Below are 26,780 nucleotides of genomic sequence, written 5' to 3'. Positions count from 1 at the left end.
CTGCTATTTCTCTGTGAAACTTCACATTGTAAGCTCTTTTAAGAGAAAATCAATTTCTTTATATAGATTGTCTTCATTTACTTGCCATTTCCGGTTGCGACTGCATTAAATTGCAGGCATGTGGCTACTATTCACCTGCCCTCATAGTCGAATTCGAATGGGATTTCAGGCATCACATAGGAATACATTTTGCTATTTACCATCTTCCCTCATCTTGTTCAAGTGTGTTGAAGCATAAATACATTACAGATAAGGGATGATTTCACCCCGTCCTGTTTTCCTAGCCTTCGGTGTTGGCTTCCTTCCGTTTTTCTGCCTCACATTCCGACAAATTCGTCGCCTTTGTCACACAATAATAAGAGAATGGAAAAGAGAGACGCTGTCCTCAGACAAGTGCTGCGCATCACAGGAAGGATCCTTTCCCAGGGACTCGCAGAGAAGGGACGCTTTCCTTCCTGCACGTGGCCAAGGTAGGGAATGTAAAGGGTCTCCGCGAGGGGCGGGTCCGGAAGTTCCCCCGGGGAGACGGTGGGAACCCTTCTCAGGGGCGAGGCCTTCACACCGCAGGACCGCGGCGGGAGGGCCCCGGCGGGGAGGCGCCGGGCGGCGGGAGAGGCGGGGGCGCCCCGGGCCGCGAGACGGTACCTGCGCGGGCTCGAGCGCCCCTGCCGCTGAGTCCCCGATCCAGAGATGCTCGCGCAGCAGCTGCTGGTAGCTGAGGCAGTGCTTCACCGCGCAGGGCACGTTCCCCATGGCGGGGCCCGGGCGGCGCGGGGAGAGGGGAGGGCGCAGGCAGGGGCCGAGCGGTGGGGCCGACGCCCGGGGATGCTCCGCGTGCGGGCCTCGGAGCGCCTGCCGCCTCCCGCCTCCCGCGCGCGCTCTGCGCACTGCGGCGGCGCCGGGCACGACGCCGGCGGGCACCTGCGCACACGCGGTCCACCCCGCGCCCCCGAGCCGGCCAGTCACAGCCTGGCGCGCGCGTTCCGCACTGTGCTCAGCACTCGGGACTGAGCGCGCTGGCACGCACCTGCACTTACTGGCTTCTCATCAGATTCAGACCCCATAGATAAAGCAAGGGTTAGGTCTCCACCAAACGAAAAGCATCTGTGTTTTCCTTTGGGGAGTCTGCTTATGCCCAAGTATGATTTTCCCTGCCCAGTGTAGATGTGCCTGGCCTTGAACTCACCTGAGTTTATCTTCAGGAGAATAAGCTAGACAGATGCACACTGCTATGTTTAAAACGGATAATCAACAAGGACCTACTGTATAGCACTGTAAGCTTTGCCCAATATTTTGTAATAACCTAAATGGGAAAAGAACTAGAAAAAAGAATAGATGCCTGTACATGCATAACTTGGCTGTCCATAGGAAACTAACAAAAGGTTGTTAATCAACTATATTACTAAAATAAATGTTAAAAAATAAAGATATCGGCCATATTGGATTAAAGCCCAGTCTAATGAGCCTCCCTTTAATTTGATTACCTATATAAAACTATCTTTAGAAATAAGGTCACACTCTGAGATATCAGTTCAGGTCAGTTCAGTCGCTCAGTCGTCTCCGACTCTGCAACCCCGTGGATTGCAGCACACCAGGCTTTCCTGTCCAACACCAACTCCTAGAGCCTGCTCAAACTCATGTCCATCAAGTCAGTGATGCCATCCAGCCACCTCATCCTCTGTCATCCCCTTCTCCTCCTGCCCTCAATCTTTCCCAGCATCAGGGTTTTTTCCAGTGAGTCAGTTCTTCACATCAGGTGGGCAAAGTATTAGAGCTTCACGTTCAGCATCAGTCCTTCCAATGAATATTCAGGACTGATCTCCTTTAGAATGGACTGGTTGGGTCTCCTTGCAGTCCAAGGGACTCTCAAGAGTCTTCTCCAACACCACAGTTCAAAAGCATCAATTCTTTGGCGCTCAGCTTTCTGTATAGTCCAACTCCCACATCCACACGTGACTACTGGAAAAACCAAAGCTTTGACTAGGCGGACCTTTGTTGGCAAAGTAATGTCTCTGCCTTGTAATATGCTGTCTAGGTTGGTCATAGCTTTTCTTCCAAGGAGCAAGCGTCTTTTAATTTCATGTCTGCAGTCACCATCTGCAGTGATTTTGAAGCCCCCAAAAGTAAAGTCTCTCACTATTTCCATTGTTTCCCCATCTGTTTGCCACGAAGTGATAGAACCAGATGCTATGATCTTAGTTTTTTGAATGTTGAGTTTTAAGCCAAATTTTTCACTCTCCTCTTTTACGTTCATCAAGAGTCTCTTCAGTTCTTCTTCACTTTCTGCCATATGGGTGGTGTCATCTGCATATCTGAGGTTATTGATATTTCTCCCAGCAATCTTGATTCCAGCTTGTACTTCATCCAGCCTGGCATTTCATATGATGTACTCTGCATATAAGTTCAATAAGCATGGTGACAGTATACAGCCTTGACATGCTCCTTTCCCAATTTGGAGACAATTTGTTGTTACATGTCCAGGTCTAACTGTTGCTTCCTGACCTGCATACAGATTTATCAGGAGGCAGGTCAGGTGGTCTGTATTCCCATCTCTTTCAGAATTTTCCACAGTTTATTGTGATCCACACAGTCAAAGACTCTGGCATAGTCAATAAAGCAGAAGTACATGTTTTTCTGGAACTCTCTTGCTTTTTTGATGATCCAGCAGATGTTGGCAATTTGATCTCTGGTTCCCCTGCCTTTACTAAATTCAACTTGAACATCTGGAAGTTCACAGTTCACGTACTTTTGAAGTCTGGCTTGGAGGATTTTGAGCATTATTTTGCTAGTGTATGATATGAATGCAACTGTGGGGTAGTTTGAACATTCTTTGGCATTGCCTTTCTTTGGAACTGGAATGAAAATCGACCTTTTCCAGTCCTGCGGCCACTGCTGAGTTTTCCAAATTTGCTGGCATACTGAGGCAGCACTTTCATAGCATCATCTTTTAGGATTTGAACTAGCTCAACTGGAATTCCATCAGCTCCACTAGCTTTGTTCGTAGTGATGCTTCCTAAGGCCCACTTGACTTTGCATTCCAAGGTGTCTGGCTCTAGGTGAGTGATCACACCATCGTGGTTATCTGGGTCATGAAGATCTTTTTTATGCAGTTCTTTGGAGAAGGAAATGGCAGCCCACTCCAGTATTCTTGCCTGGAGAATCCCATGGATGGAGGAGCCTGGTGGGCTACAGTCCACGGGGTCGCAAAGAGTCGGACACAACTGAGCAACTTCACTTCACTTTCACTTTCTGAGATACCAGAAGATAGGCTTTCGACATGTGAATTTGGAAAGTGGGAACATCCTGTAACCCGTGGATCCACTTTTGTTGTCCTCTCTTCCCTGCCAGTTGTCATTAATCTTTTCCTGAACTGTTTGAGAGCAATAATAGATATGACCTCCACCCCCCTGCCACGATGCCTTAATTCACCAGTGTGTATTTCCCCCAGGCAAAGACATTCTCTTGCATCACCACCAAACAACCCTCCAGAACAGAAAATCACCCTTGGTACAGCACTACCATCCAATCCACATGTCCCATGCAAATTTCACCAACTTTTTCAATGATGTCCCATTAAAAAAAAAAACAGTTGATTTTTAAGTATTATGAGAGGAACTTGGAACTATGCTTAATATTTTCACATGACTTGTAAAAGAAAAGAATCTGAAAAAGGATATGTATGTAAATGTATATAAACATATACATATATATGGGCTTCCCCTGTGGCTCAGAGGGTAAAGAGTCCACCTGCAATGCAGGAGAAACAGGTTCCATACCTGGGTCAGGAAGATCCCCTGGAGAAGGAAATGCCTACCCACTCCAATATTCTTGCCTGGAGAATTCCATGGACAGAGGAGCCTAGTGGGCTATAGTCCATGGAGTTGCAAAGGTCAGACATGACTGAGTGACTAACACACAGACACACACACACACACATACATATGCATATATATGTGTATTATAACTCAGCCTATGCATATGGAATACATATGCCAAGCTTCTGTTTTTTCTTTGCTACTGTTCACTTTGCTTCTAATGTTTTCATATATTGAAAAACAATGATGCAGATCCAGAATCTTTACATGGAAGAATTGTTTATGTCCTTTTTTATTTCCTTGTAAGGGCACCACTTTAGTTACTTCTATAGTAGTTTCTTTTCATATAAAATTACTATATCGATTATTATCAATCTATGGCATATGCGAAAACAAATTCCTTGCAGAGTTGAAAAATATGAATCACTTTGCTCCACACTTGAAACTGATACAATGTTGTAAATCAGCTATCCTTCAATTAAAAACTCACAAAATATGAACAGTAAATATTCTAAGGCAGTTTGCAAGGTTAGAACCCTATGTGCAGCAATGTAATAAAGAAGAAAAGATAGAAGGTAGCCGATTAGGGGAGACATCACAGATAATTTGGCAAGTCAGTCAGCTGACAGTAAGTGGGTAATACGGGTTAAGCACTGAAATAGAGGTGAGTTGCTTAAAGAGATGCAAGGCACACAATTACTGAAGCTATGAAGGCTCAAGGCATTCAAATGAAAATTGTAAACACATCCGTGTCATTAGAACAGGACTAGTCTTGGGTAGTGAAGGGTTGGGGAGATGGTCCTGGAACAGACCACCTCTCTTCCTATCACTCTTTCACAAGTACAAATACACAGACACACTCTGAAACTCTTCAGCATGAGTTCAGCACCTGCATTTGAATGGACAGCCATCAAGAATAGCCTCGTGTTGCCAAGTGGCCTGGCCAGGGGAGCCAGTCAGCTCCACTGTCTGCTGCAGCAGGCACTATTACACATGAAAGGATTCAAAGATTACTCTGCACAACATAGTATAAACACACTTAAGGAATTTAACATGCAGAATAAGCAAGTCATCATTCACGGTTCTGAGAGTAGTGAGACTTCCACTAGTAACAGAAATAAAGCAGTTAAGGACAGACCCAGACAAAGAGTGGGAGAGGGAGCTTTTGGATCCTTACTGGAATAGGACTGGAAGGGCAAAGAGGATGAAGGGAACTCTCGTCACTTTGATCAAGGTTGATTAACATGGAGAACATGATCAGAACTGCCAAAGTGAGTTCATGCAATTCTTAAAAGCCTCTAAAATTCTCTAATGCAAAAGACTGAACTTTAATGCAAAAGACAACTTTAATGCAAAAGACTGAAAATAGAACAAGACCAATCAACCCACTACTGTGTGTATTCCATAATTCAAAAAGACTCATGTGCCCTAATGTTCATATCAGCACTATTTACAATAGCCAGGACATGGAAGCAACCTAAATTTCCATCAACAGGGGAATGGATAAAGAAGACGTGGTACATATACACAATGGAATATGGTTGTTTACTCGCTAAGTTATCTCCTACCCTTTTGCGTCTCCATGTTCTGTAGGCCCCCAGGCTCCTTCTGCTCATGGGATTTCCCAGCCAAGAATAATGGAGTGGGTTTCCGTTTCCTTCTTCAGGGGATTTTCCTGACTCGGGGATCAAACCTGCATCTCTGGCATTGGCAGCAATGTTCTTTACCACTTAGCCACCAGGGAAGCCCACAATGGAATATTACTCAGCCATTAAAAGGAATGAAGTTGGGTCATTTGTGGAGATGTGGATGGATCTAGAAACTGTCATATATAGTGAAGTGTCAGAAAGAGAAAAACAAATATCACATATTAACATATATCTGTATACTCTAGAAAATGGTACAGATGATCTTATTTGCAAGGTAGAGGTGGAGACACAGACATGGAAAACAAACGTGGGTGAAGGCGGAATGGGAGAAATTGGGAGACTGAGGTTGACAATGTATACTACCGATACTGCTACTAAGAATAATAACAATAAATAGAACTCCAATGCACCCCAAATTCCAATTATTATTTATTTGAATATGCTTATTTTAGAGGTATATATTCATAGGTCTAAATATCTTTGATAATTTGCTTTAGCCGAACTTAGCGGTTATTTTTCCAACACAGTTGAAATGCAGCTTAGAAGTTATATCAATGCCTAATACCATTTTTTCTGTAATTCTGTAACAGGAAAAATAGTACTTAAAAGAACTTAAAAGGACCCAGTTTGAACAACAGTACTTAAACAAGGTAACTTTTACCATGGAGTCAATTTTTCAGAACTTGAAAAAGCTTTGATAGTTAATATTGAAATCTAAATCTAATCTAAAGTCAAATTTTGTATGATCCTCTACTACTAGGAAAAAGAACATCTAGAAATAAACTTTATAACTTAATAGTTTTCTAAATGGGGAAGGTCTTTAGACAAACTCATATCTCAATTAATTCACCATAGGAATATAGGGTTTTTTAGACAGGGAACCCATATAAATATGAAAATATTGAATACAGTTTTATTTTCATGTACTTTATGTGGAAAATGCTACAACACAAAAAATGAAATTATGATTCCTGTAAATACCCAAACTGTTAGCAATAAGGACCAAATAAAGACCATCATAAGAATATTTTATCTCACATATAAAAGAGTGAAAATAGATGCACTTTTGGTGGACAGCAGTTTGACGTTTAATCATGAATGCTTAAAATTTATAAATTTAAAAAGCTTCAACTTATAAATTGAAACAGTTAATATTAGTGTATACATTCCCAGTTTTTATGATTAAAATGAAAATCCTCAATATGTACCACTACTAATGCAAATCTAAGAAGTCCTATGGAAAATAATACCATGTATATAGCCATACATATCTTTTCATATTCATTTCCATTATGGTTTATTACAAGATATTGAGCATAGTACCCTGTGCTATACAGTAGGGTCTTGTTTATCTATTTGATCATAATAATAAAGAAAGTGAAAGTGAAGTCACTCAGTCGTGTCTGACTCTTTGCGACCCCATGGACTGTAGTCTACCAGGCTCCTCTGTCCATGGGATTTTCCAAGCAAGAATACTGGAGTGGGTTGCCATTTCCTTCTCCAGGAGATCTTCCCAACCCAGGGATTGAACTTGGGTCTCCCACATTGTAGGCAGACGCTTTACCTTCTGAGCCACCAGGGAAGTCCCTGCATAGTAATAGGTACCTCTTAATTCCAAACTCCTAATTTATCCCTGCCCCCCTTCCCCCTTTGGCAAGCATAAATTTAATTTCTGTCTCTGAGTCTGCCTCTGCTTTGTAAATAAGTTCATTTGTATCATATTTTAGATTCCACATGATAAGTGATATATGATATTTGTCTTTCTCTGTCTTACTTCACTTAGTATGGTCATCTCTAAGTCCATCCATGTTGTTGCAAATGGCATGTTCCACGCAAAGTCATTTAAGTTTGCCTGCCTCTCCTGAGTTACTCTTGGCTCTCTTCTCTCCTTAACCTCCTACCCCAAATTTCATCTCTCAACCAGAGAAGTCAGTTAACACCCTGGACCCACCCATCCGCTGTCTCTCTCTGTTCTCCTGCTGACTTCCCCCACTCTCTTTCTCTTGGAAAGCATCATCACTGTACGGTGGCAGAGCCTACGTGCTGGTTTTCGATTCCCCGTGATGAGAGCCTGGCTCCACCAGATACCAAATGAGCAACCTTCGCAAGTCCTTTAGTCTCTGTTTCTTATCTGTCAGAGAACGAGGATTAAAATTTCCTACCTGACAGGGCTGTTGCAAAGATAAAACCAGCTAGAGCATATAAAATGCTCAACACAAGGTCTCTGGCACACAATAGGCACCCGTTGAATGTTAGCAATTACTACTACTGTAGCCTGCTTTTCTGTTTTATTTTACATTCACAGTCGACCCTCCACAGCCTAAGAAATTTTTGAAAATACATATCTAGTCAGTACTTTTAAACTTAAAACACTTAGAGATTTCTCATACCTTTTGAAGAGAAATCGTTTCTTAAAATGATATACTGACTTCTTCTAGATGAGATTTTTAGCTACCTAACAGTCTTAACAATAGTCTTCAGTCCTGCCCATTTTGTAAATTCATCTTTCACTCCAGAAATATCAAATTATGTATAATTCCCCAAGTTTTAAACTCTCCCATGCTCCCTTATAATTCCAATCTTATTATTAAAAATAGACATTTGGGGAAATGCAAAAGATGCATAAAGATAAACCACCCATCATTATAAGGCCAGAAATATTTTAATAAATTTTCTTTTAGAGAAAAAAATTAATATTTTCTATCTATGCTTCTTATTCTACTCTTTTCATTTAACATTGATTTAAACTCTTTAAAACTAAGGTTCTAATGGTTATACTATATATATATATATATGTCATATTTTCAATAATCTTCTAGAGTATAGGCTTTTTTTTTTTTTAGTTTTTATTTTTAAATTTTAAAATCTTTAATTCTTACATGCATTCCCAAGGCTTTTAATTACTTTTTAAAGGGAAGATCAACAGCTATAATGTGATCTTGTGAATGTTTATATAAGTAATTGTTTAATTAATCTTCCAAAAATATGACAGTGAAAATCTTCCATTACAGAAATTGTATTTCTGTTAATTTCATTTATATTTTTAACAGAATATGTATCCTTGGTTAGTGGTTTGCTCGGTATAAGCTTATCTTCAGTGAAAGATTTTTGGGTTCTTTGGTTGTTTTTTGCTATATGGGGGTGGGGGAGTTTCTATGAGAATGATCTTTGGATTATGGTAATACCATTAAATGGGAAATAGATGGGGAAACAGTGGAAACAGTGTCAGACTTTATTTTGGGGGGCTCCAAAATCACTGCAGATGGTGATTGCAGGCATGAAATTAAAAGACACTTATTCCTTGGAAGGAAATTTATGACCAACCTAGATAGCATATTAAAAAGCAGAGACATTACTTTGTCAACAAAGGTTCGTCTAGTCAAGGCTATGGTTTTTCCAGTGGTCATGTATGGATATGAGAGTTGGACTGTGAAGAAAGCTGAGCACTGAAGAACTGATGCTTTTGAACTGTGGTGTTTGAGAGGACTCTTGAGAGTCCCTTGGACTGCAAGGAGGTCCAACCAGTACATCCTAAAGGAGATCAGTCCTGGGTGTTCATTGAAAGGACTGATGCTAAAGCTGAAACTCCAGTACTTTGGCCACCTGATGCGAAGAGTTGACTCATTGGAAAAGATCCTGATGCTAGGAGGAATTGAGGGCAGGAGAAGAAGGGGACTACAGAGGATGAGATGGCTGGATGGCATCACCGACTCGATGGACATGAGTTTGAGTGAACTCCTTGAGTTGGTGATGGACAGGGAGGCCTGGCGTGCTGCGATTCATGGGGTCGGAAAGAGTCGGACACAACTGAGCGACTGAACTGAACTGAACTAAAGAATGGTTTCAGGTTTGCTTAGCCAGAATTTCTAATGAGTTTAGTTTGACAGTTCTAGGATTTATTTATTTATTTTGCTAACCCCTTAACTTGGGCTATAACAGAATGAAAGTGTTAATCTCTCGGTTTTGTCTGACTCTTTGCAACCCCATGGACTGTAGCCCACCAGGCTCCTCTGTCCATGGAATTATCCAGGCAAGAATACTGGAGTGGGTTGCCATTCCCTTCTCCAGGGGAATCTTCCCAACCCAGGGATCGAACCCATGTTGCCTGCATTGCAGGCGGATTCTTTATGTTTACGTTAACAGGGAAGCCCATAATAAATCTAACCTAAAACCATACACAGTGCAGCTTCACTTCAGTGTTTTTGCAGGGGTTTACTTCTCACTCACAGACTCAGGCGAAGTTTTTCCATCTCCCACACATGGAACAGCCTTGAGAGACCCAGTGGTTTATGATCTTGGCTCAATTAGCTCCCTTTCCTCAGACGGCATTTGGTTTAGAGAATGGCAACCCACTCCAGTACTCTTGCCTGGAGAATTCCATGGACAGAGGAGCCTGATGGGCTACAGTCTATGGGGTCACAAAGAGTCGGACATGACTGAGTGACTAACACTTTTTCAAGTAATTAAAACCCTAGCTTCTGGCTAATAGGACCTGTGTCCTCTTGTGAGCTCCTCGGCAATATTAAGTCCCTGGATATGTCCTTGATATCATTATTGAGAGGAGAGAGAGGCATATCTCACTTCAGTTTAGTCCTGTGTATTTATCAGAATTCTAACTTTAAATATTTCTACGATTGGTGTTTGCATAAAATTTTCAATACATTCTGGAATTCCTTTACTCTTCAGGAAAGTAAAGATAGGAATCAAGAGATGCTGAACTGAAAGAGCACATTCAGCTTATCTCAGAGCCTGAGCACCTTACAATATAGTTCTGACATCTTGATGAATTCACAAGAGAGAAAACTAAACCACAACTACATTCTCCCGTCCTTTCCCCTATCTCTTCTCTACGTAAAATGACAACAGTGAATTACAGAGTTGTGCATTGCTTATCTATATCCTAAGCAAAGGCTTTTAAAAACAGCGGCAAGTCCTTGGGAGAGAAGGGTCCAGTTAGAATGGGCTATTGTGTGAGTCCCTTTGGTACCAAAGATGGCTATTTAAAGGTCTCTAAGAGAACAGTATAGATAAAAATAAAATCAAATTTGTAGTAACAATACATGCAAATCGGCATGGAGCCAAGGTACCTACCAGGCAGGGATCAAAGACACATATGGAGAGTTTCAAGCAATGATGCCATGGAACTTTGGCAAGCGTCTTGAGAGTAATGTGCTCCAGCCTCAAACAATAAAAAGGAAAGAATGAAAACAACTTGGTTACTGATACTGGATGATACCTAAGGGGAAGCAAGGCTTTCATCATCTCAGTTTTATTGCTGAAAATTTTAAATAACTTCTCACATATGTTATGTCTGGCTGATCTAAATTGATGGGAAGGATAACAGAGTGTTTAAAAAATTCTTGGTCACTAATATCAAAGTTCCATTAACAATAGCATTGTTCTGAAATAGTGCATTCTTTTGAGAATATGTAATGCGATCTATTTTACCAAAATAGCACCCCACCCCAGGTGATGGATACCTGGCATTAGATACAGAAATCAGAACAAAGCTGCAAACCACATTTCTCCTAATGTAGAAGTCTATTTATGCTTTCACTGATTCAAAAGGATCCCAAAGCATTAGCTTTGCCAACTGTATTGTAAAATAAAAGATACAGACGTTGACAGCTCATTAACAACTCATAATATGAGTTGATTAGACGGCCAAAGTGCACACAGTTTTTGCCAAAAGATATAAAGTGTCTTCTTATTGCACTACCTACACACTCAGACTCTATTTGAAAAATGTTTATATCAAATCAGTTGATATATTCTGATGGTTATAGTAGATGTGACCTTAATGTGTAACTTATATTAATTCTTCTCCATGGACAATATCATCATTGGAATCTGTACCAAGTATTATTGAATTAAAAGCATCATTACCAGTACAAAACAATGGATTAAAAGTACAAAGCACTTGGCATTTTGCTTTGCACATAGCATGTGATCAGTGAATCTTCGCTTTCTTTTTCCTCTTCACAAATCAAATCAGTCCACTGTTAAGAATGGGTATATGATGAGGGAATCTGTTAAACTCAAATTTAATGACTTCTATAGAGTATTGTCACCCTGCTTATTTAACTTACATGCAGAGTACATGATGAGAAACGCTGGACTGGAAGAAACACAAGCTGGAATCAAGATTGCCGGGAGAAATATCAATCACCTCAGATATGCAGATGACACCACCCTTATGGCAGGAAGTGAAGAGGAACTAAAGAGCCTCTTGATGAAAGTGAAAGAGGAGAGTGCAAAAGTTGGCTTAAAGCTCAACATTCAGAAAACGAAGATCATGGCATCCGGTCCCATCACTTCATGGGAAATAGATGGGGAAACAGTGGAAACAGTGTCAGACTTTATTTTGGGGGCCTCCAAAGTCACTGCAGATGGTGATTGCAGCCATGAAATTAAAAGATGCTTACTCCTTGGAAGAAAATTTATGACCAACCTAGATAGTATATTCAAAAGCAGAGACATTACTTTGCCGACTAAGGTCCATCTAGTCAAGGCTATGGTTTTTCCAGTGGTCATGTATGGATGTGAGAGTTGGAGTATGAAGAAGGCTGAGCGCCGAAGAATTGATGCTTTTGAACTGTGGTGTTGGAGAAGACTCTTGAGAGTCCCTTGGACTGCAAGGAGATCCAACCAGTCCATTCTGAAGGAGATCAACCCTGGAATTTCTTCAGAAGGAATGATGCTAAAGCTGAAACTTCAGTACTTTGGCCACCTCCTGCGAAGAGTTGACTCATTGGAAAAGACTTTGATGCTGGGAGGAATTGGGGGCAGGAGAAGAAGGGGACGACAGAGGATGAGATGGCTGAATGGCATCACTGACTCGATGGACGTGAGTCTGAGTGAACTCCAGGAGTTGGTGATGGACAGGGAGGCCTGGCGTCCTGCAATTCACGGGGTTGCAAAGAGTCGGACAAGACTGAGTGACTGAACTGAATTGATAGAGTATTAGTTCAATTCTCTAAAGAGGTTTTTTCTTTTTAACATATATTCAATAGCTAATGGGAAAATAAATATGAACAGATATATAACATATGCCTTCTTGACTTTAAAGATCCTCTGTTCTAGTGGCAACCTCTGGGGAAAACTAATTATAAATATTATTAGGTGTAGCAGATGTATCTTCATCAGTGGAATGCAAGAAATTAAATTCCAAAGTTGAAAAATCTAGATAAGAAAACATTATTTACAGCAGAATTTGCATGTTTATCAAATGTTTTTTTGAGTAATTTATTGCATAATAAACATAGGGCATTAAATACTGTGTGGAAAGTAATAGTGAACAAGAAAGTCTCTAACACAGACAATTTCTAATTTAACAACGAAATGTGATGCCACTGAAATATCTACAATGAGCAATATGTTAGTAAGTGCCCAGGGCTAATACTTGGTTTTTCCATAAGATGGTACAGAAGCCCAAACGATCTTTTTGGCCAACCCAATATAAGCTGAGAACCATCGAAGCAAAGGGAATAAACTCCAAGTTCAGTTAGGAAAATGAGCGAAGACATCAGGAAGGAGGCATCAGGAGGTTGGGCAAGGAGAGCCTATTATGCAGGAAGGAAGCGGGGGAGGGAAGAGATACATTCACATCAGCTGATGATGGGCTAACCGGCTGCCTTACCACCAAGAACTGCATTACCATCAAAACGTGCAAATAACTTTCAAATGAAAATCTTCACTAAAGTACCTGATTTAATAATCTTTTATATATCTGTGATTATTTCACTGGGCTATTTAAATAAAACCATCATTTCTAATTTTGTCACAGATGAGCATAAACACGTAAATCCATCAGAAGTGCTAAAGGGACTAACAAAGTATTCATCTTGCAAGTCAGACTTTTATATACAGCTGTAGATTTTTTACGTATGTCATCTCTGTTCTTCATGGGCAGGAGAGCAAAGATCATAACTGCAAAATGACTGGAAATTTGAAGCACTTTGCTGGGTATTTTAACTCAGTGCATGAATTATTCCCATTTAACAGGTAAAGAAACTGAGGCTCAGAGACCTTGAACAACTAAGCCAAAGTTAAAGAGTAAGTCTCAGAAACAGACTCAAATTTGTGCCTGTCAAAGCCATTCACACACAATCATGTGTTCCTCAGAACATCTTTTAGACACCAAAACCCAGGCTCCAAGAGGTTAAATTGTTTCCAAGGGAGGTTCTTTAGAGCCAAAACTTGAACTCAGTCTTCTAACTTTGCATTCCAGAAGAATTCTACAACATAGTTCAGTTCAGTTCAGTTCAGTCGCTCAGTCGTGTCTGACTCTTTGTGACCCCATGAATCGCAGCACACCAGGCCTCCCTGTCCATCACCAACTCCCGGAGTTCACTCAGACTCACATCCATCGAGTCAGTGATGCCATCCAGCCATCTCATCCTCTGTCGTCCCCTTCTCCTCTTGCCCCCAATCCCTCCCAGAATCAGTCTTTTCCAATAAGGAAGACCCAATCTTTCCTTTGGAACCCACAGACCTTTGCAGGTTTGACATTAAAATACTGTCCATGGGATTGATACAGAAATAAAGAACTCTCTTTATAATTTTAGCAGCCATACATGCTCTACCATATTGGAGGGGTTAAACTCAACTCCAGGTCTTCTAAGAAAATTTGCAGATGGGTAGTTCATCTTCCTAATCATGCATGGTGGTGGGATTTCTCTTTTTATAGGCCAGTCAAGCCATGAACTTATCATGGCTATAAGTTTATCAAAACATATGTGTATATGATGGGAATTTTGATTTTCAAGTTTCTGGTCACATATTTATTCTTTTCAATTTTTTCCCTCTGTAACCTGGCGTACTTATTAGTATATATCCCCACATATCATATGCTGTTTGTTTTTTCCCTGAACTAATTTTTATTCTACCACGTAAGGAAGTTTTTCCACCATGGTAAAAGTAGTTGCTTTGCCAACAGTTTCCCAGAGAAAGTCCAGATCTCTGTAGAATTCGCAATTGATTGGATACTGGAGGCCCTTTCTTACTAAAATGCCATCATTCCAAATACGTTTTCATTGAAAATGATAAGGGAAGAATATCATAAGAGTGCTTTAATAACTGACATTATTCAATGCCTTGCATTTTTCTAGCCTCAAATCTCCACTAAATTCACAAATGCAAATGTATCAATATGAATCATATGAGTTTTCAAGGCAATAATCTATAGTTATTTTGTAATCCAATATTAATTTTACAATATTCAAAAACTCATATGTGATATTTGTATAACTTTTCACTTGTTCATTTAAAGTTCAAAGTTAACTAAAATGTTATAAACCCACTCCAGAAACCTTGATGGGTAACAAAAGAAGAACCCTAAAATCATGTTCCTGGAATTTTCCTCTTCCCAACCAATTTTCTTCCAATGCCTCTCTGTCTTTTTTTTAAATTTTTGTCTTTTTAAAATTTTTAAATATAAATTTATTTATTTTAATTGGAGGTTAATTACTTTACAATATTGTACTGGTTTTGCCATACATCAACATGAATCCACCACAGGTATACACATGTTCCCCATCCTGAACCCCCCTCCCTCCTCCCTCCCTGTACCATCCCTCTGGGTCGTCTCAGTGCACCAGCCCCAAGCATCCAGTATCATGCATCAAACCTGGACTGGTGATTCATTTCATATATGATATTATACATGTTTCAATGCCATTCTCCCAAATCATCCCACCCTCTCCCTCTCCCACAGAGTCCAAAAGACTGTTCTGTACATCTGGGTCTCTTTTGCTGTCTCCAATGCCTCTCTTTTACCTTCTTACTCTGTGTTGTGGGAACTCATTTGCTACCTTATTTACCCTATTATTTTCTCAGAAACTTTTTCCTACCCTATGATTATAAATTCATGGAGATTGCTGATTCTTGGTAATTTGTAGTTTGCTTACAGGTGCTAAGAGGATAGAGAGTTAACATTATAATTAATCAGCGTTATTTACAACATTTTGAAAGGTTTGTTGGCCTTTAAACTTCACTTTCAGCAACAGAATAACTTAAATTGGTGTTTCGCAACCTCAGCCCTTTTGATATTTGGGGCATAGAATCTTGGTCGTGGGGGGCTATCCTAGGTCTTCTAGGAATTTTAGAAGAATCCCTGGTTTCTACCAACCAGATGCCAGTAGTCTCCACTAACTCATGACAATCAAAATTACCTCCAGAGACTGCCATGTGTTCCCTAGGAAGCAAGTCAATACTTGCTGAGAACCACTGGTTGAAATAATGAGAATGATGATAAGAAGACCTTATCACATGCCAGGAACTATTTTAAATCCTTTAAGTGCACACTATCTAATTCTCAGGAAGTTTATGTGGTTCCCAGGTTCAGATGAGGCAGCTTGAGCACAGAGAAGTTACTAAGTCACTTAGCATCACGTGGCTAGTGAGTCAGACAGCTGGGATTCAAGCCATGGGACTTGGCATCTGTATTTTTAATTGTCAGCCCTACAGCTGTTTTGCTGAAATCACACAAACAAGAATGAACTCCATCAAAGACATAGATCATTTTGAGTTTAAATTCTTCTCAATGATGGCCAACATTTAAACGCTGGAAAATAGACTTCCTGCAAATTCAAAATCTTTCCAGATAGATAGGTTCCCTTATTCTCTTATTTCATTGAGCTTGTGAAATTCTATCAAAGATAAGATTTTTCCAGGCAGAGATTTTCCAGCTCAGGGAAAGCAATGAGATTCCTGGGCTCACATCCTGACAAAACCATGGTTATGAATATCATAAGGCTGCTTACATGTTTTATTATTTTATAGCATCATTTGAGTAGTGAGGGTCCTTTTATGTTTATTTTAATTAGTTTAGAAGAAAATAAAATTACCTTATAGCATTTATCCTATGTCCCTTAACATTCAAATATCATTTTTATCTTATGTATAGTATTTGTACTGTGAATAACAGCCAGCAAAAATTAAATTTCTTTTTCCACCTCTGCATCTGTGTGTAGCAAACATGCTATTTTCTCATAAAATAAAAGCTATCATACAGCATAATTCACAAAGATTTTGCCTTTGTAAGTATCTTCATAAAATGTACTTTCTCTCTTGCTCTAAAACCTTCTTTTCATTTGTTCCAGGCTAGCTATAAATTGTCAAAAAGAATGTAGTGTGATAAGCAAAGTTTTACATCTAATTAAGCACAATTAATTTATGTAATATTAAATACATGGAGGACTTCACTGGTGGTTTAGTGGTAAAGAATCTGCCTGCCAATGCAGGTGACGTGGGTTCTATCTCTGGGTTGGGAAGATCTCCTGGAGAAGGAAATGGCAACTCACTCCAGTATTCTTGCCTGGGAAATTGCATGGACAGAGGAGCCTGGCAGACTACTGCCCAATGAGTTGCAAAAGAGTAGAACATGACTTAGCGACTAAACAACAAAAACAACAAATACATGGTGTATATTATGGCCTTTCAAGCTTCTAGAAAAGTTGATTGAAGTAATAATGGCCTATACTTGCATTTACTGATTGATTTATCTGTGTCATGCACTATCTTGGCAGTTCTTCAAAAGCCAACGCTTTTCATCCTTATAATAATTCCTTTTAGGGAGATACATTTAATGTCCCTATTTTGGAATGAAAAATTGAAACCACAAAGAGATTACAGAATTTGGTCAAAATCAAATTGGTAGGAGGCCATTCAGCTGGTTTATAAACCCAAGTAATTTGGCACCAAAACTGTGCTGGTATCATTTATGTATACTAATCTTCTAAAGAAGGGGAATTAGCACCACATATAATATTATTCATCATTGTAGTAGGTAGATAAATTAATTAAATTAGAAAATCTATCTCCCACTGACACACGAGGAAAATATACTTGGTGCCTTAAAAACTGTGCCATTTGTGCAATTCTAGGCAGTGGAGGGTAAGAGCTTCATCTTATGAAGAAATGAATGAATAATTGTGAAAATGGCTTTAAATCTGAGGATTCTAAGTTCTTCCTTAGGTAGTTCACCTGTTTTCCTTTTTCCTCCTTATTAGTTCAAAGATCTGAGTCCTCTGTGCCGTTTACACCCTGTATGTCAGTGAGACTAAGTTTCCCGGTTTGCTTCATTCAGTCCTGGATTATCGTTGTCCTGGTGTCTTTTACTATTTCAAATTCTTTGAATTTCTCATATTTAACAGAAACTTTTGTTTAATAATTGTATTAAAATAAGTCAGAAGGAGTTAACTCAATCTCCTCCATGTCCTTCCAGCTTCTGCCACAATCTTGTCTTGCTGTGCCGGAGACATTTGTTCTGAGAATGAAATTCTCACTGTAACACGTGGCTAAATCTGTAAAATGCCTGGCCACAAACCTCTTTCTTTATTTGATCTTTTCCAAATGCAACAGATAACGACTATCTCCCTTTCAAAGGACAGCATGTGGAGTGCCAGCTGATAAAATAAAATGTGCTTTTTGTGAGAAGCAGCTATGGACAGCTGATCCCCTCTGGTCCCATGTGATGGTGAAAGAAGAAATCTACCCATCTGCCCTTTTTGGTCCCTTGATCTTGGCAGCTAGTTAGTTGTCTCATGAACCCTTCCTACTTCTGTGAGATGCTTGAAGCTGTCAGGATATCAGTTATATGGGTCAGAGGGAAATCCCGAAAAGTATAGGTTATCCAGGGAATGGAGGCTGGGTAGTCCTCCTTTGGGGTATAAAAAGTAGCCAACAATAGATGCTATTGGAGTTTAAAAAATGTATTGTACAATGTAAATCTATAGCTGCTTAAATGTACGGTTGTTTTGTCTAGACTAATACTTTTCATCCTGAAATAAAATCTTTAGATAGCAATTGCATAAGAAAATAGAAGCGTGCATTTAAAGTAATGTGCTGAATTTCCATTTCTCAAGCAAGTCGTGATGCACTTGTAATGTGAACACAACATGTTTCAGTATTTACCATTTCATTATGAAGACTGTACTGGCCACACGAAAATCGGAAGATATAAATCAACAATCCAAGCACCAACATTTAAAGAAAACAATACCCAAAGACAACATTTAAACACACCCAAGTGTAGAAGTGGAATATGTATCAATCTCTAAAATGTGCTTTTTTTTCATTCAGATAAATTGCTATTTAAGATTAGTCTTGCCTATTTACATTCTGAGACTTTGTGTGTGTATGTGTGTGTGTGTATGTGTGTGTGTATTTGCACATGTGGATACTAAAGAGAAGGTTGTTAATATGTTCACCCCATGGAGAAGAAAACTTGTAAGAGATGCCTTACATTATGACATTGTCTTCGGAGATTTTCAAACAGAAAAGCAGCTCAGCTATTACCAAAAGAAAGTCTGATTTTGATTTTCATCTGATAAAGCTATATTCTACCAAGGCAAAAGATCTGACTTTACTGTGAATGCTGTTGGAATCAAAAGTTCAATGTTGAAGACACATTTTTTTTCTTGCTATGATAATAAAAATAAAAATGTTGGCAGAGCACAACAGTACAGTAAAAGCTAGGTTCTTTCTAAAGAACGCATGGAGAAAAATGTACTTGGGATTAGCTGTGAAGCACAAATAATTCATGAATGGTCAAACTGGGGAAATATTCTACTAATCACAACTGAAAATATAGAAGTCAAAGTTAACACATATGAGAAAATATACCATTGGACCATAATTTTCTCAATGAAGTGATTTAAAACCAAAAAAATACTACAGCTTAATGATATAACAATTCTTCATTGATTATCTTTGATCTGATTTTAAAAATTAGAACTTTTATGAACAACTCTGTAAATCAACTTCAATCTCTAGTACGTATAGAATGTTTTTGTAAAACATTTCTCTAAATTGTAATAGCATTTTGTTCAAAAAAAATTGGAAATCTTTAACACATATGTTCAATTAAAAGAGTGCCCAAGACTTCAACTTTTGAAAATTAAAGAAAATTGCAATTATAGAAAATAAAGCTTACAAAGATAATTCTTTACTATTTATCTTTAAGCTAAATGTGAAAGTTAAATGATATATAAGATTTAAGTCCAAATCAAGTTTTGTGATAACTTGAATTTGGGGAAGAATCTTGTGATAAAATTCTTATGCTTTCCTGGATAAATTCATATTTTATGTGGGTATTAAATGAAAAGGTTTATACTTTCCCCAAAATTAAAATGGAAAATATTCAACAAAATAAATATTGAACATCATACAGACATTGGTACTGAAAAATAGATATTGAACAGAATAACATTCATAAAGAAAACTTGCTTGATGAGTTTTATCTTGCAAATTTTTGTCAGAACAAGAGTCAGATACAACTTAGTGAACTGCCACCAATATATTGATCAATGTACATTAGTCACTCAGTTGTGTCTGACTGTTTGTGACCCCATGGACTGTAGCCCACCTGCCTCTTCGGTCCATGGGATTCTCCAGGCAAGAATACTGGAGTGGTTAGGCACTTCCTTCTCTAGGGGATCTTCCTGACCCAGGAATCGAACCTGGGACTCCTGCATTACAGGCAGACTTTTTACCAACTGAGCCAACAGGGAAGCCTATATTGATCAATAAGTAAATATAATTTTAATTACTTTTAGTGCACGTTTCAAATTCAAGAGGGTCTCAATTTGGACAATAAAATCATATGGTCACTCTAGGGGATTAAAACCACAACACAGGTGGAAACTTGCAATACAATTTTATCAGATTCCTGTCACTGTAACAAATGATCAGAAGCTAAGCATTTGTCATTTCACAGCTCTCTATGTCTGGAGTCTGGACACAGATCGACAAGTTCCTTTTCTTCGGATCTTACAAGAACATGGTCACAGTAAATGGGCTGTATCCTCAACTGAGGGCTCACTGGGGAAGAACCCACTTTCAAATTTGAGTTGTTGGTAGAACCCATTTCTCTGTGGCCATATGATTACAAATCCTGACACTTGCTGGCTGGAGGTTGGAGGCTCCTCTTAGGGCCCAGAGACCATCTGTGGTTCCTTGTCCAGTGGGCTTCTTCAATGCGGCCATGGGCTTCACTGAACTCACAGGGGCATCTGCTCCAGGCTGCTGAAAGAGCCCCTCAGACAGTACGGTAGGACTGCAGCAATGATGTTCCATCACCTTGCTCCAACAGTTAGGAGCCAGACACAGATTCTGCCCACACTCACAGAGAAGGGATTACACAAAGGTGTGACCCCAGGAGATGGGAATCATTGGGTATCATCTTAGGGCTTGTCCATAACAAAGATGATATCAGATATTTCAAAATTAAAAAATGAATGTACTGGTATATAATTGCATATTACATGTAACATTGCAGTGGTTTTAAAATATATCTGCAGCCAAAACTTCCAAAACTGTTAAACCTGTTAAACATTACCAACAAAATGAAAAATATATTAAAATAACATGTGATGTATAAAAAGTACAATGTTATGTGTGAAATGCAATGATTCTGGGTCATCAACACAATGTGTGTATTATTTGCTTTTCTGCCTTTCACTTGGATTTTATTTCATGGTCAAGTTGCAATATTTAGATGTTGTGAATAATGTAAGCTAGTCCTTGGAACCAAACACAAGGAAGTAAAAATATTGTAATTTGGGGGTTTCATTACAAACACCCTGTCAATAAATTTAATAATAATTTAATTTTAAAATTATGAAAAAAACTTGGAATCAAATGCACTTTTATTTTATAAAGCTCAAAATATGATGCCTCTATGAGATGTCCCTTTTCATCACAACAGTAATAAAGGCATATTAAATACAAAGTTAAATATGATTTATGGCAGCTTTCTATCTGTAAAGACAAAGCTTCTTCCATAACAAAACAGCTCTTTTGTAAGAATTAATCCCAGATTTTCAAAGCTGTTTTTGAAAAGGATACAGAAGTTGTTAAGAGGGAATTGAAATACAAGATATATTAAAAAATCATAAAAGGAAGAGGTTGTAAGAGCTCAGGGCTCATAGCCCAGAAAATTACAAGTCTGGATTCTATGGAGATTCACAAAAACAAATCCCTCCACTTATTCCATTATCTTTGAGGAATGGTGGAAAAGAAGACCAATGACAATGGTAAATGAAGCAATTATCTTCAAAACCAAGAGCTTAAAATGTTAATTATAGGTAGGATGCTAACTTAAATTACAAATGGGACAATTTGTAAGTACAGAAAATGGAAATGCGAATCATGCCAGCACAATTGCACAGAAATAAGGCATAAACTCATTCTTTCTTTCTTTTTTCAGGTTTACTAGCCCAGTAAGACAAAGAAATGGTGTTGAATACCTGGATATTTCAGCTTAATAAGACAAAGCTCAGGGTGGAAAATGATAACTAAAAGCATATGTTTGGGGAAAATCTATCATAGGAGGATGAGACAGGTTGTGGGTTACAACAAAGATTAGAATTTGGCTCAGTGGGTGAAAATTCAGGTTCAGTGTAATGAAGAGTAGTTTTTCCACAAGAGCATGGTCTGCTAACGTGCATGTACTAAGGAAGACATCTAAGCTCTCCTCTCTGGATGTGGTCAAATATAGGTGGGGAAAGCGAAAAATTAAAAACAAAACTCACCTTTTGCTGTAGAAGGGCCCATCAGTTATTCATATCATTAGGGTTGTCTTGTGTCCTGTATGTACAGAACATGTCTTGTACTTAATTACTCTGTTCTGTATCCTGTACTAAATTTAACTGGACACATAGCATGTCCCTTATTCAGGTTTTGTCCAAAAATTACAAAAAAAAAAAAAAAAGAGAGAGATATAGTTTTCTGTCACAGTACTTGGCGCTTAAATCACTTAAATTGAGAACGTTAGCTAAAAGCCATAGATCAAAAATAAAAATCTGGGCAATCTCTTTCATTTTTTTCAGAGTTCTAGGTCATGACAAGTAACCATCACTGCTAACTGCTAAGTCGCTTCAGTCGTGTCCGACTCTGTGTGATCCCATAGACGGCAGCTCAGCAGGCTCCCCCGTCCCTGGGATTCTCCAGGCAAGAACACTGGAGTGGGTTGCCATTTTCTTCTCTAATGCACGAAAGTGAAAAGTGAAAGTGAAGTTGCTCAGTCGTGCCCGTCTCTTCACGACGCCATGGACTGCAGCCTACCAGGCTCCTCCGTCCATGGGATTTTCCAGGCAAGAGTACTGGAGTTGGGTGTCATTGCCTTCTCCGAAGTAACCATCACTAAATAAAGTTAACTTGGAATATGTACACAATCTCAGAAACCACTCCTAATCAACCACAGCTTCATTTCTGAAGGGTAGAAAATGAATAAGTGCCCACAACTTTTGAAAGTTGGCCAATCAATGCTGAGTGTAGACAACAGCCAATCAGCAAGTGCCTCCCTCCAGTGACTTTAAAAGTCAACCAATCAACAGCAGCCTTACTCCCATGACAGTTGATTGAAACCACGCCCACCTCTGAAATCCCATCAAGCCCTGAAGACCAGGCTTTCCAAACCTTAAATGACAGTTTTCTCTTGCAGGTGAACCAGAAGTTAACCATTGCTTGCACTGGACTTCAAAGTCATCTACTGTTAGTTGGCAACTCTTTCAATGGCTCAACCCCTGATTACGGTTATTGCTATTTGCCAACATGAAATAATCTGGACACTGTTGTGTCTGTGAGATAATTAAATGGAATCATCAATTCTTGTGGTGATTTCTATTGCTACTGCTAAGTAACTTCGGTCCTGTCCGACTCTGTGCGACCCCATAGACGGCAGCCCACCAGGATCCGCCGTCCCTGGGATTCTCCAGGCAAGAACACTGGAGTGGGTTGCCATTTCCTTCTGAATGCATGAAAGTAAAAAGTGAAAGTGAAGTCGCTCAGTCGTATCCAACTCTTCGGGACCCCATGGACTGCAGCCCACCAGGCTCCTGCGTCCATGGGATTTTCCAGGCAAGAGTACTGGAGTGGGGTGCCATTGCCTTCTCCAGGTGATTGCTATTACCTATTTTTAATATGTATACTGTACCCCGAAATGCAAAGTAAACCTGTATTAAACACAATGCTTTCTGAACAGCAAACTTTTATTAAGCAAGGAAAAGAAATTCTTGAAACTCCTTGAACAGAATGCATCTGTTAATTCAGTAATGAAAATAATGGAAAATATGATTTTAAAATAAATCAACATATTCCAGCTAGGAACTTCGACAAGCAGCAATAAAAGTGATAAATAACCAACAACTTTATGGATAGAAATTCAGATAATGTAAACAAATTGTAATGGTCTTCCACACTGTATATTTAGCCAGTCTTTCAGTTCAAATGGCTGAAACACCACTCAATGTACCTCTACCAGAAATATGTTCTTATTGCCAAATTGTAGGCAAATTTTCAAGGATCTGAACAAAAATGAGCAGTTATTAAAAATAAAAGCCTACTGACTCTATTTACTATTACAAGGATGATCAAAGATATAAATGTTTTACTTTATTACTGCATAGATCATGGATGCAAGTAATCACAACACAAAAAAATTGTACTGTTGCACGTCAAATATTTCTCTTATAATAGAGAAGTAAGACAAAGTCTTACTTCTAAGATTTGGGAATCAATAGAAAAATTTACAGAGATGCTGTTACTAAGTTTGCAGTTAATGAGAAAAAGATCGACTATTTGGGGAGGAAGTGAAACAAATGTCAATTGGTGACTGTTTGCTTGATGGTATACACAGTGTTTATTTGAAGCTGAGGCAAAGCTTGAATGATTCTATGGAAGAAGTTGATTGTTTTGTCCCTTCTCTGGTACTGCTCCCCAGGCAGCATTGGATGTCCTTTTTATTGACATTGAAGTAATTATAAAATTATAAAAGTTATAAAATTATTCAGTATTTGTTCTGTTCAAGCTAAAGGATTGAAGAATTTTTGTGATTATGCTTGCATTCAGCATTACTTTCTCATAATCAAAACTCTACGTGGGTGGTCTCTTTATCACATGCAATTGAGAGAATCCTTAATTTACGAAATTCTGCAATATGCTTTAATTTAATTCTGAAGAAAAGGCCCCCCAAATCCTAAATGATATTTTAAGTAATCCATTAAATAAAGCCTAGAATATCTCTTTAACAGCAGGATTTTGCAAATGGAAAGAAGAGCAAACCATGTTATTGGAGTCCTCTTTCACTTCCAGGAATTTGTTGAATATATTAAAGAAAGAATTAATGAAAAATACATCCTGATAAGTGTCAAGGCTATTCTCAAGAAAAGCAGTATCACTTAACAGGAAAATGAAATCTGAGTTGAAGGGTATAATTGTCAACATAATTGTCATGATTATTTTTTGAAATGAATTTCATCCTTTAGGGAATTCAATTTTTTTTGCAGGATGTTAGTAAATACTCTTCCAGCATAAGAACATGAAATAATCATTGTAGTGTTGAAGAAAAATGGAATACAAATTGATAACAATACTCTTTTGTGTTAATGGGCACATTTTAAAAAGTTGTTGATCAACAACATATTCAATGTCATCCTGAAGAATGGAAATACAAATTATGCCTTTAAAAATAGATTAAGTGCTTCAGGGACTCCAGTTTGAAAATCAAGTATCAGGGTGTTAAATTTATACAGCAAGTATTCAGTATATTAACCCATGATGCTAATGTTAATTGTGCCTTCTCATTAAATGATCAATGGCCCAAAGAACAAAATTTAGGTATGACAGTTATAGAAGCTGTGCATCAATGGAAATCAAACATAGACTGTAACTGCAAGGCATTTGATAAACCAGTTATGCAAAACAAGGAACTGTTCCGTAGAGCCAAACCATCAGGGAAACATAATTAAAGAAAGAAGCATAGGACTTCCCTGGTGGTCCAGTGGTTAAGACACCACACTTCCAATGCAGGAAACACGGGTTTGATCCCTAGTCAGGGAACTAAGATTCCATGCTGCTAAGTCGCTTCAATCGTGTCTGACTCTGTGCGACCCCATAGATGGCAGCCCACCAGGCTCCCCTGTCCCTGGGATTCTCCAGGCAAGAACACTGGAGTGGGTTGCCATTGCCTTCTCCAATGCATGAAAGTGAAAAGTGAAAGTGAGGTCGCTCAGTCGTGTCCGACTCTTAGTGACCCCATGGACTGCAGCCCACCAGGCTCCTCCATCCATGGGATTTTCCAGGTACAGCCAAAAAAGAAAAGAAAGGAGTGTATAATTTAAATACTCCCAATTTTTGAAGGTAAATCAATATAGATTTATCTATTAGTATAGATATGTCCACACGAATTTTCAGTTCAGTTCAGTTCCGTCGCTCAGTCGTGTCCTACTCTTTGTGACCCCATGAATCGCAGCACACCAGGCCTCCCTGTCCATCACCAACTCCCAGAGTTCACTCAAACTCATGTCCATCAAGTCGGTGATGCCATCCAGCCATCTCATCCTCTGTCGTCCCCTTCTCCTCCTGCCCCCAATCCCTCCCATCATCAGAGTCTTTTCTAATGAGTCAACTCTTCGCATGAGGTGGCCAAAGTACTGGAGTTTCAGCTTCAACATCATTCCCTCCAAAGAAATCCCAGGGCTGGTCTCCTTATCTCAATGTAATACACAGAGCAGATAACACATAATTAACTGGACATTTAGCATCTTTACTAGCTGAATCTGGCAACCCAAATGGACACAAATATCCAAAACCTCAACGCCATACACTTGAGAGTGTGAATTATGCTGTGAATTGTGTGTCTGCAGGTCAGCTGGATGGCTCTGCTGAGCTGGACAGGCTTGGCTAATTCTAAGTGGGCTTTCTCCAGCATCTCTATGCGCTTGATGGGGAGGTTAAGAGCTGGCTGTTTGAGGATGGTTTCACTATTTGTCTGACTGTTGGCTGACTGTTTACTGGGACTGTTGGGGTGGCTAGGGCACAAGAGTCTTGTCATTCTGTAGGATAGCCTTAGCTTGTTCTCATAGCAGTTGGGAGAATTTCAAAGAGAAACAATGGATACAGACAAAGTCTCTTAACTGGTACACTATGAATCCCACTCCATTCTATTGGCAAAACAAGTCCCAAGTTTAATCCAAACTCGGAGGGCAAGAATATGGATGTTACGGCTTGAAGCTATTGATTCACACTGAGAAGCCATGAATATAAGAATTAATGGAGAAATGTGACCATTTTTACAATATTTACCATTCAGTGATTCAAGTAGTTTGGTTCTAAAAACTATTTTTTTCTCTTGGTAGGTCAGCATGCTTTCTAATTATAAAATGTTTTTGACTGAAAGGTGAATTGGATGTAAGTTAATGCTTAAGAAGACTAACTTGGCTATCAATCATTGACTTTGACCAAATTTAATGAGTATGTTTTATAATGTTAATTTATCACATTAAATAAAGGCTATGCAATATAAATACTTAAA

At 39.0% G+C, this 26,780-nt stretch overlaps 1 protein-coding gene and 1 long non-coding RNA gene across 2 annotated transcripts in view; one reads left to right on the top strand and one right to left on the bottom strand.

The window, feature by feature from the left end:
- HMGCLL1 (3-hydroxy-3-methylglutaryl-CoA lyase like 1) overlaps nucleotides 1-882 on the bottom strand; it is a 194,720-nt gene extending 193,838 nt beyond the window's left edge. Inside the window, exon 1 of the mRNA XM_042236821.2 lies at nucleotides 646-882. Within this exon, the coding sequence (XP_042092755.1) occupies nucleotides 646-753 (108 nt within the window). The 5' untranslated portion in view covers nucleotides 754-882. The remainder of the gene's footprint in view (nucleotides 1-645) is intronic.
- On the top strand, nucleotides 348-26,780 carry LOC132658227 (uncharacterized). The gene is made up of 2 exons (XR_009597534.1): nucleotides 348-470; nucleotides 22,297-26,780. It is a non-coding gene; the product is annotated as an uncharacterized LOC132658227 (long non-coding RNA).

This window comes from Ovis aries, chromosome 20 (assembly GCF_016772045.2).
Source record: "Ovis aries strain OAR_USU_Benz2616 breed Rambouillet chromosome 20, ARS-UI_Ramb_v3.0, whole genome shotgun sequence".
Taxonomy (NCBI): domain Eukaryota; kingdom Metazoa; phylum Chordata; class Mammalia; order Artiodactyla; family Bovidae; genus Ovis; species Ovis aries.
This window is presented reverse-complemented; position numbering and strand designations above follow the sequence as displayed.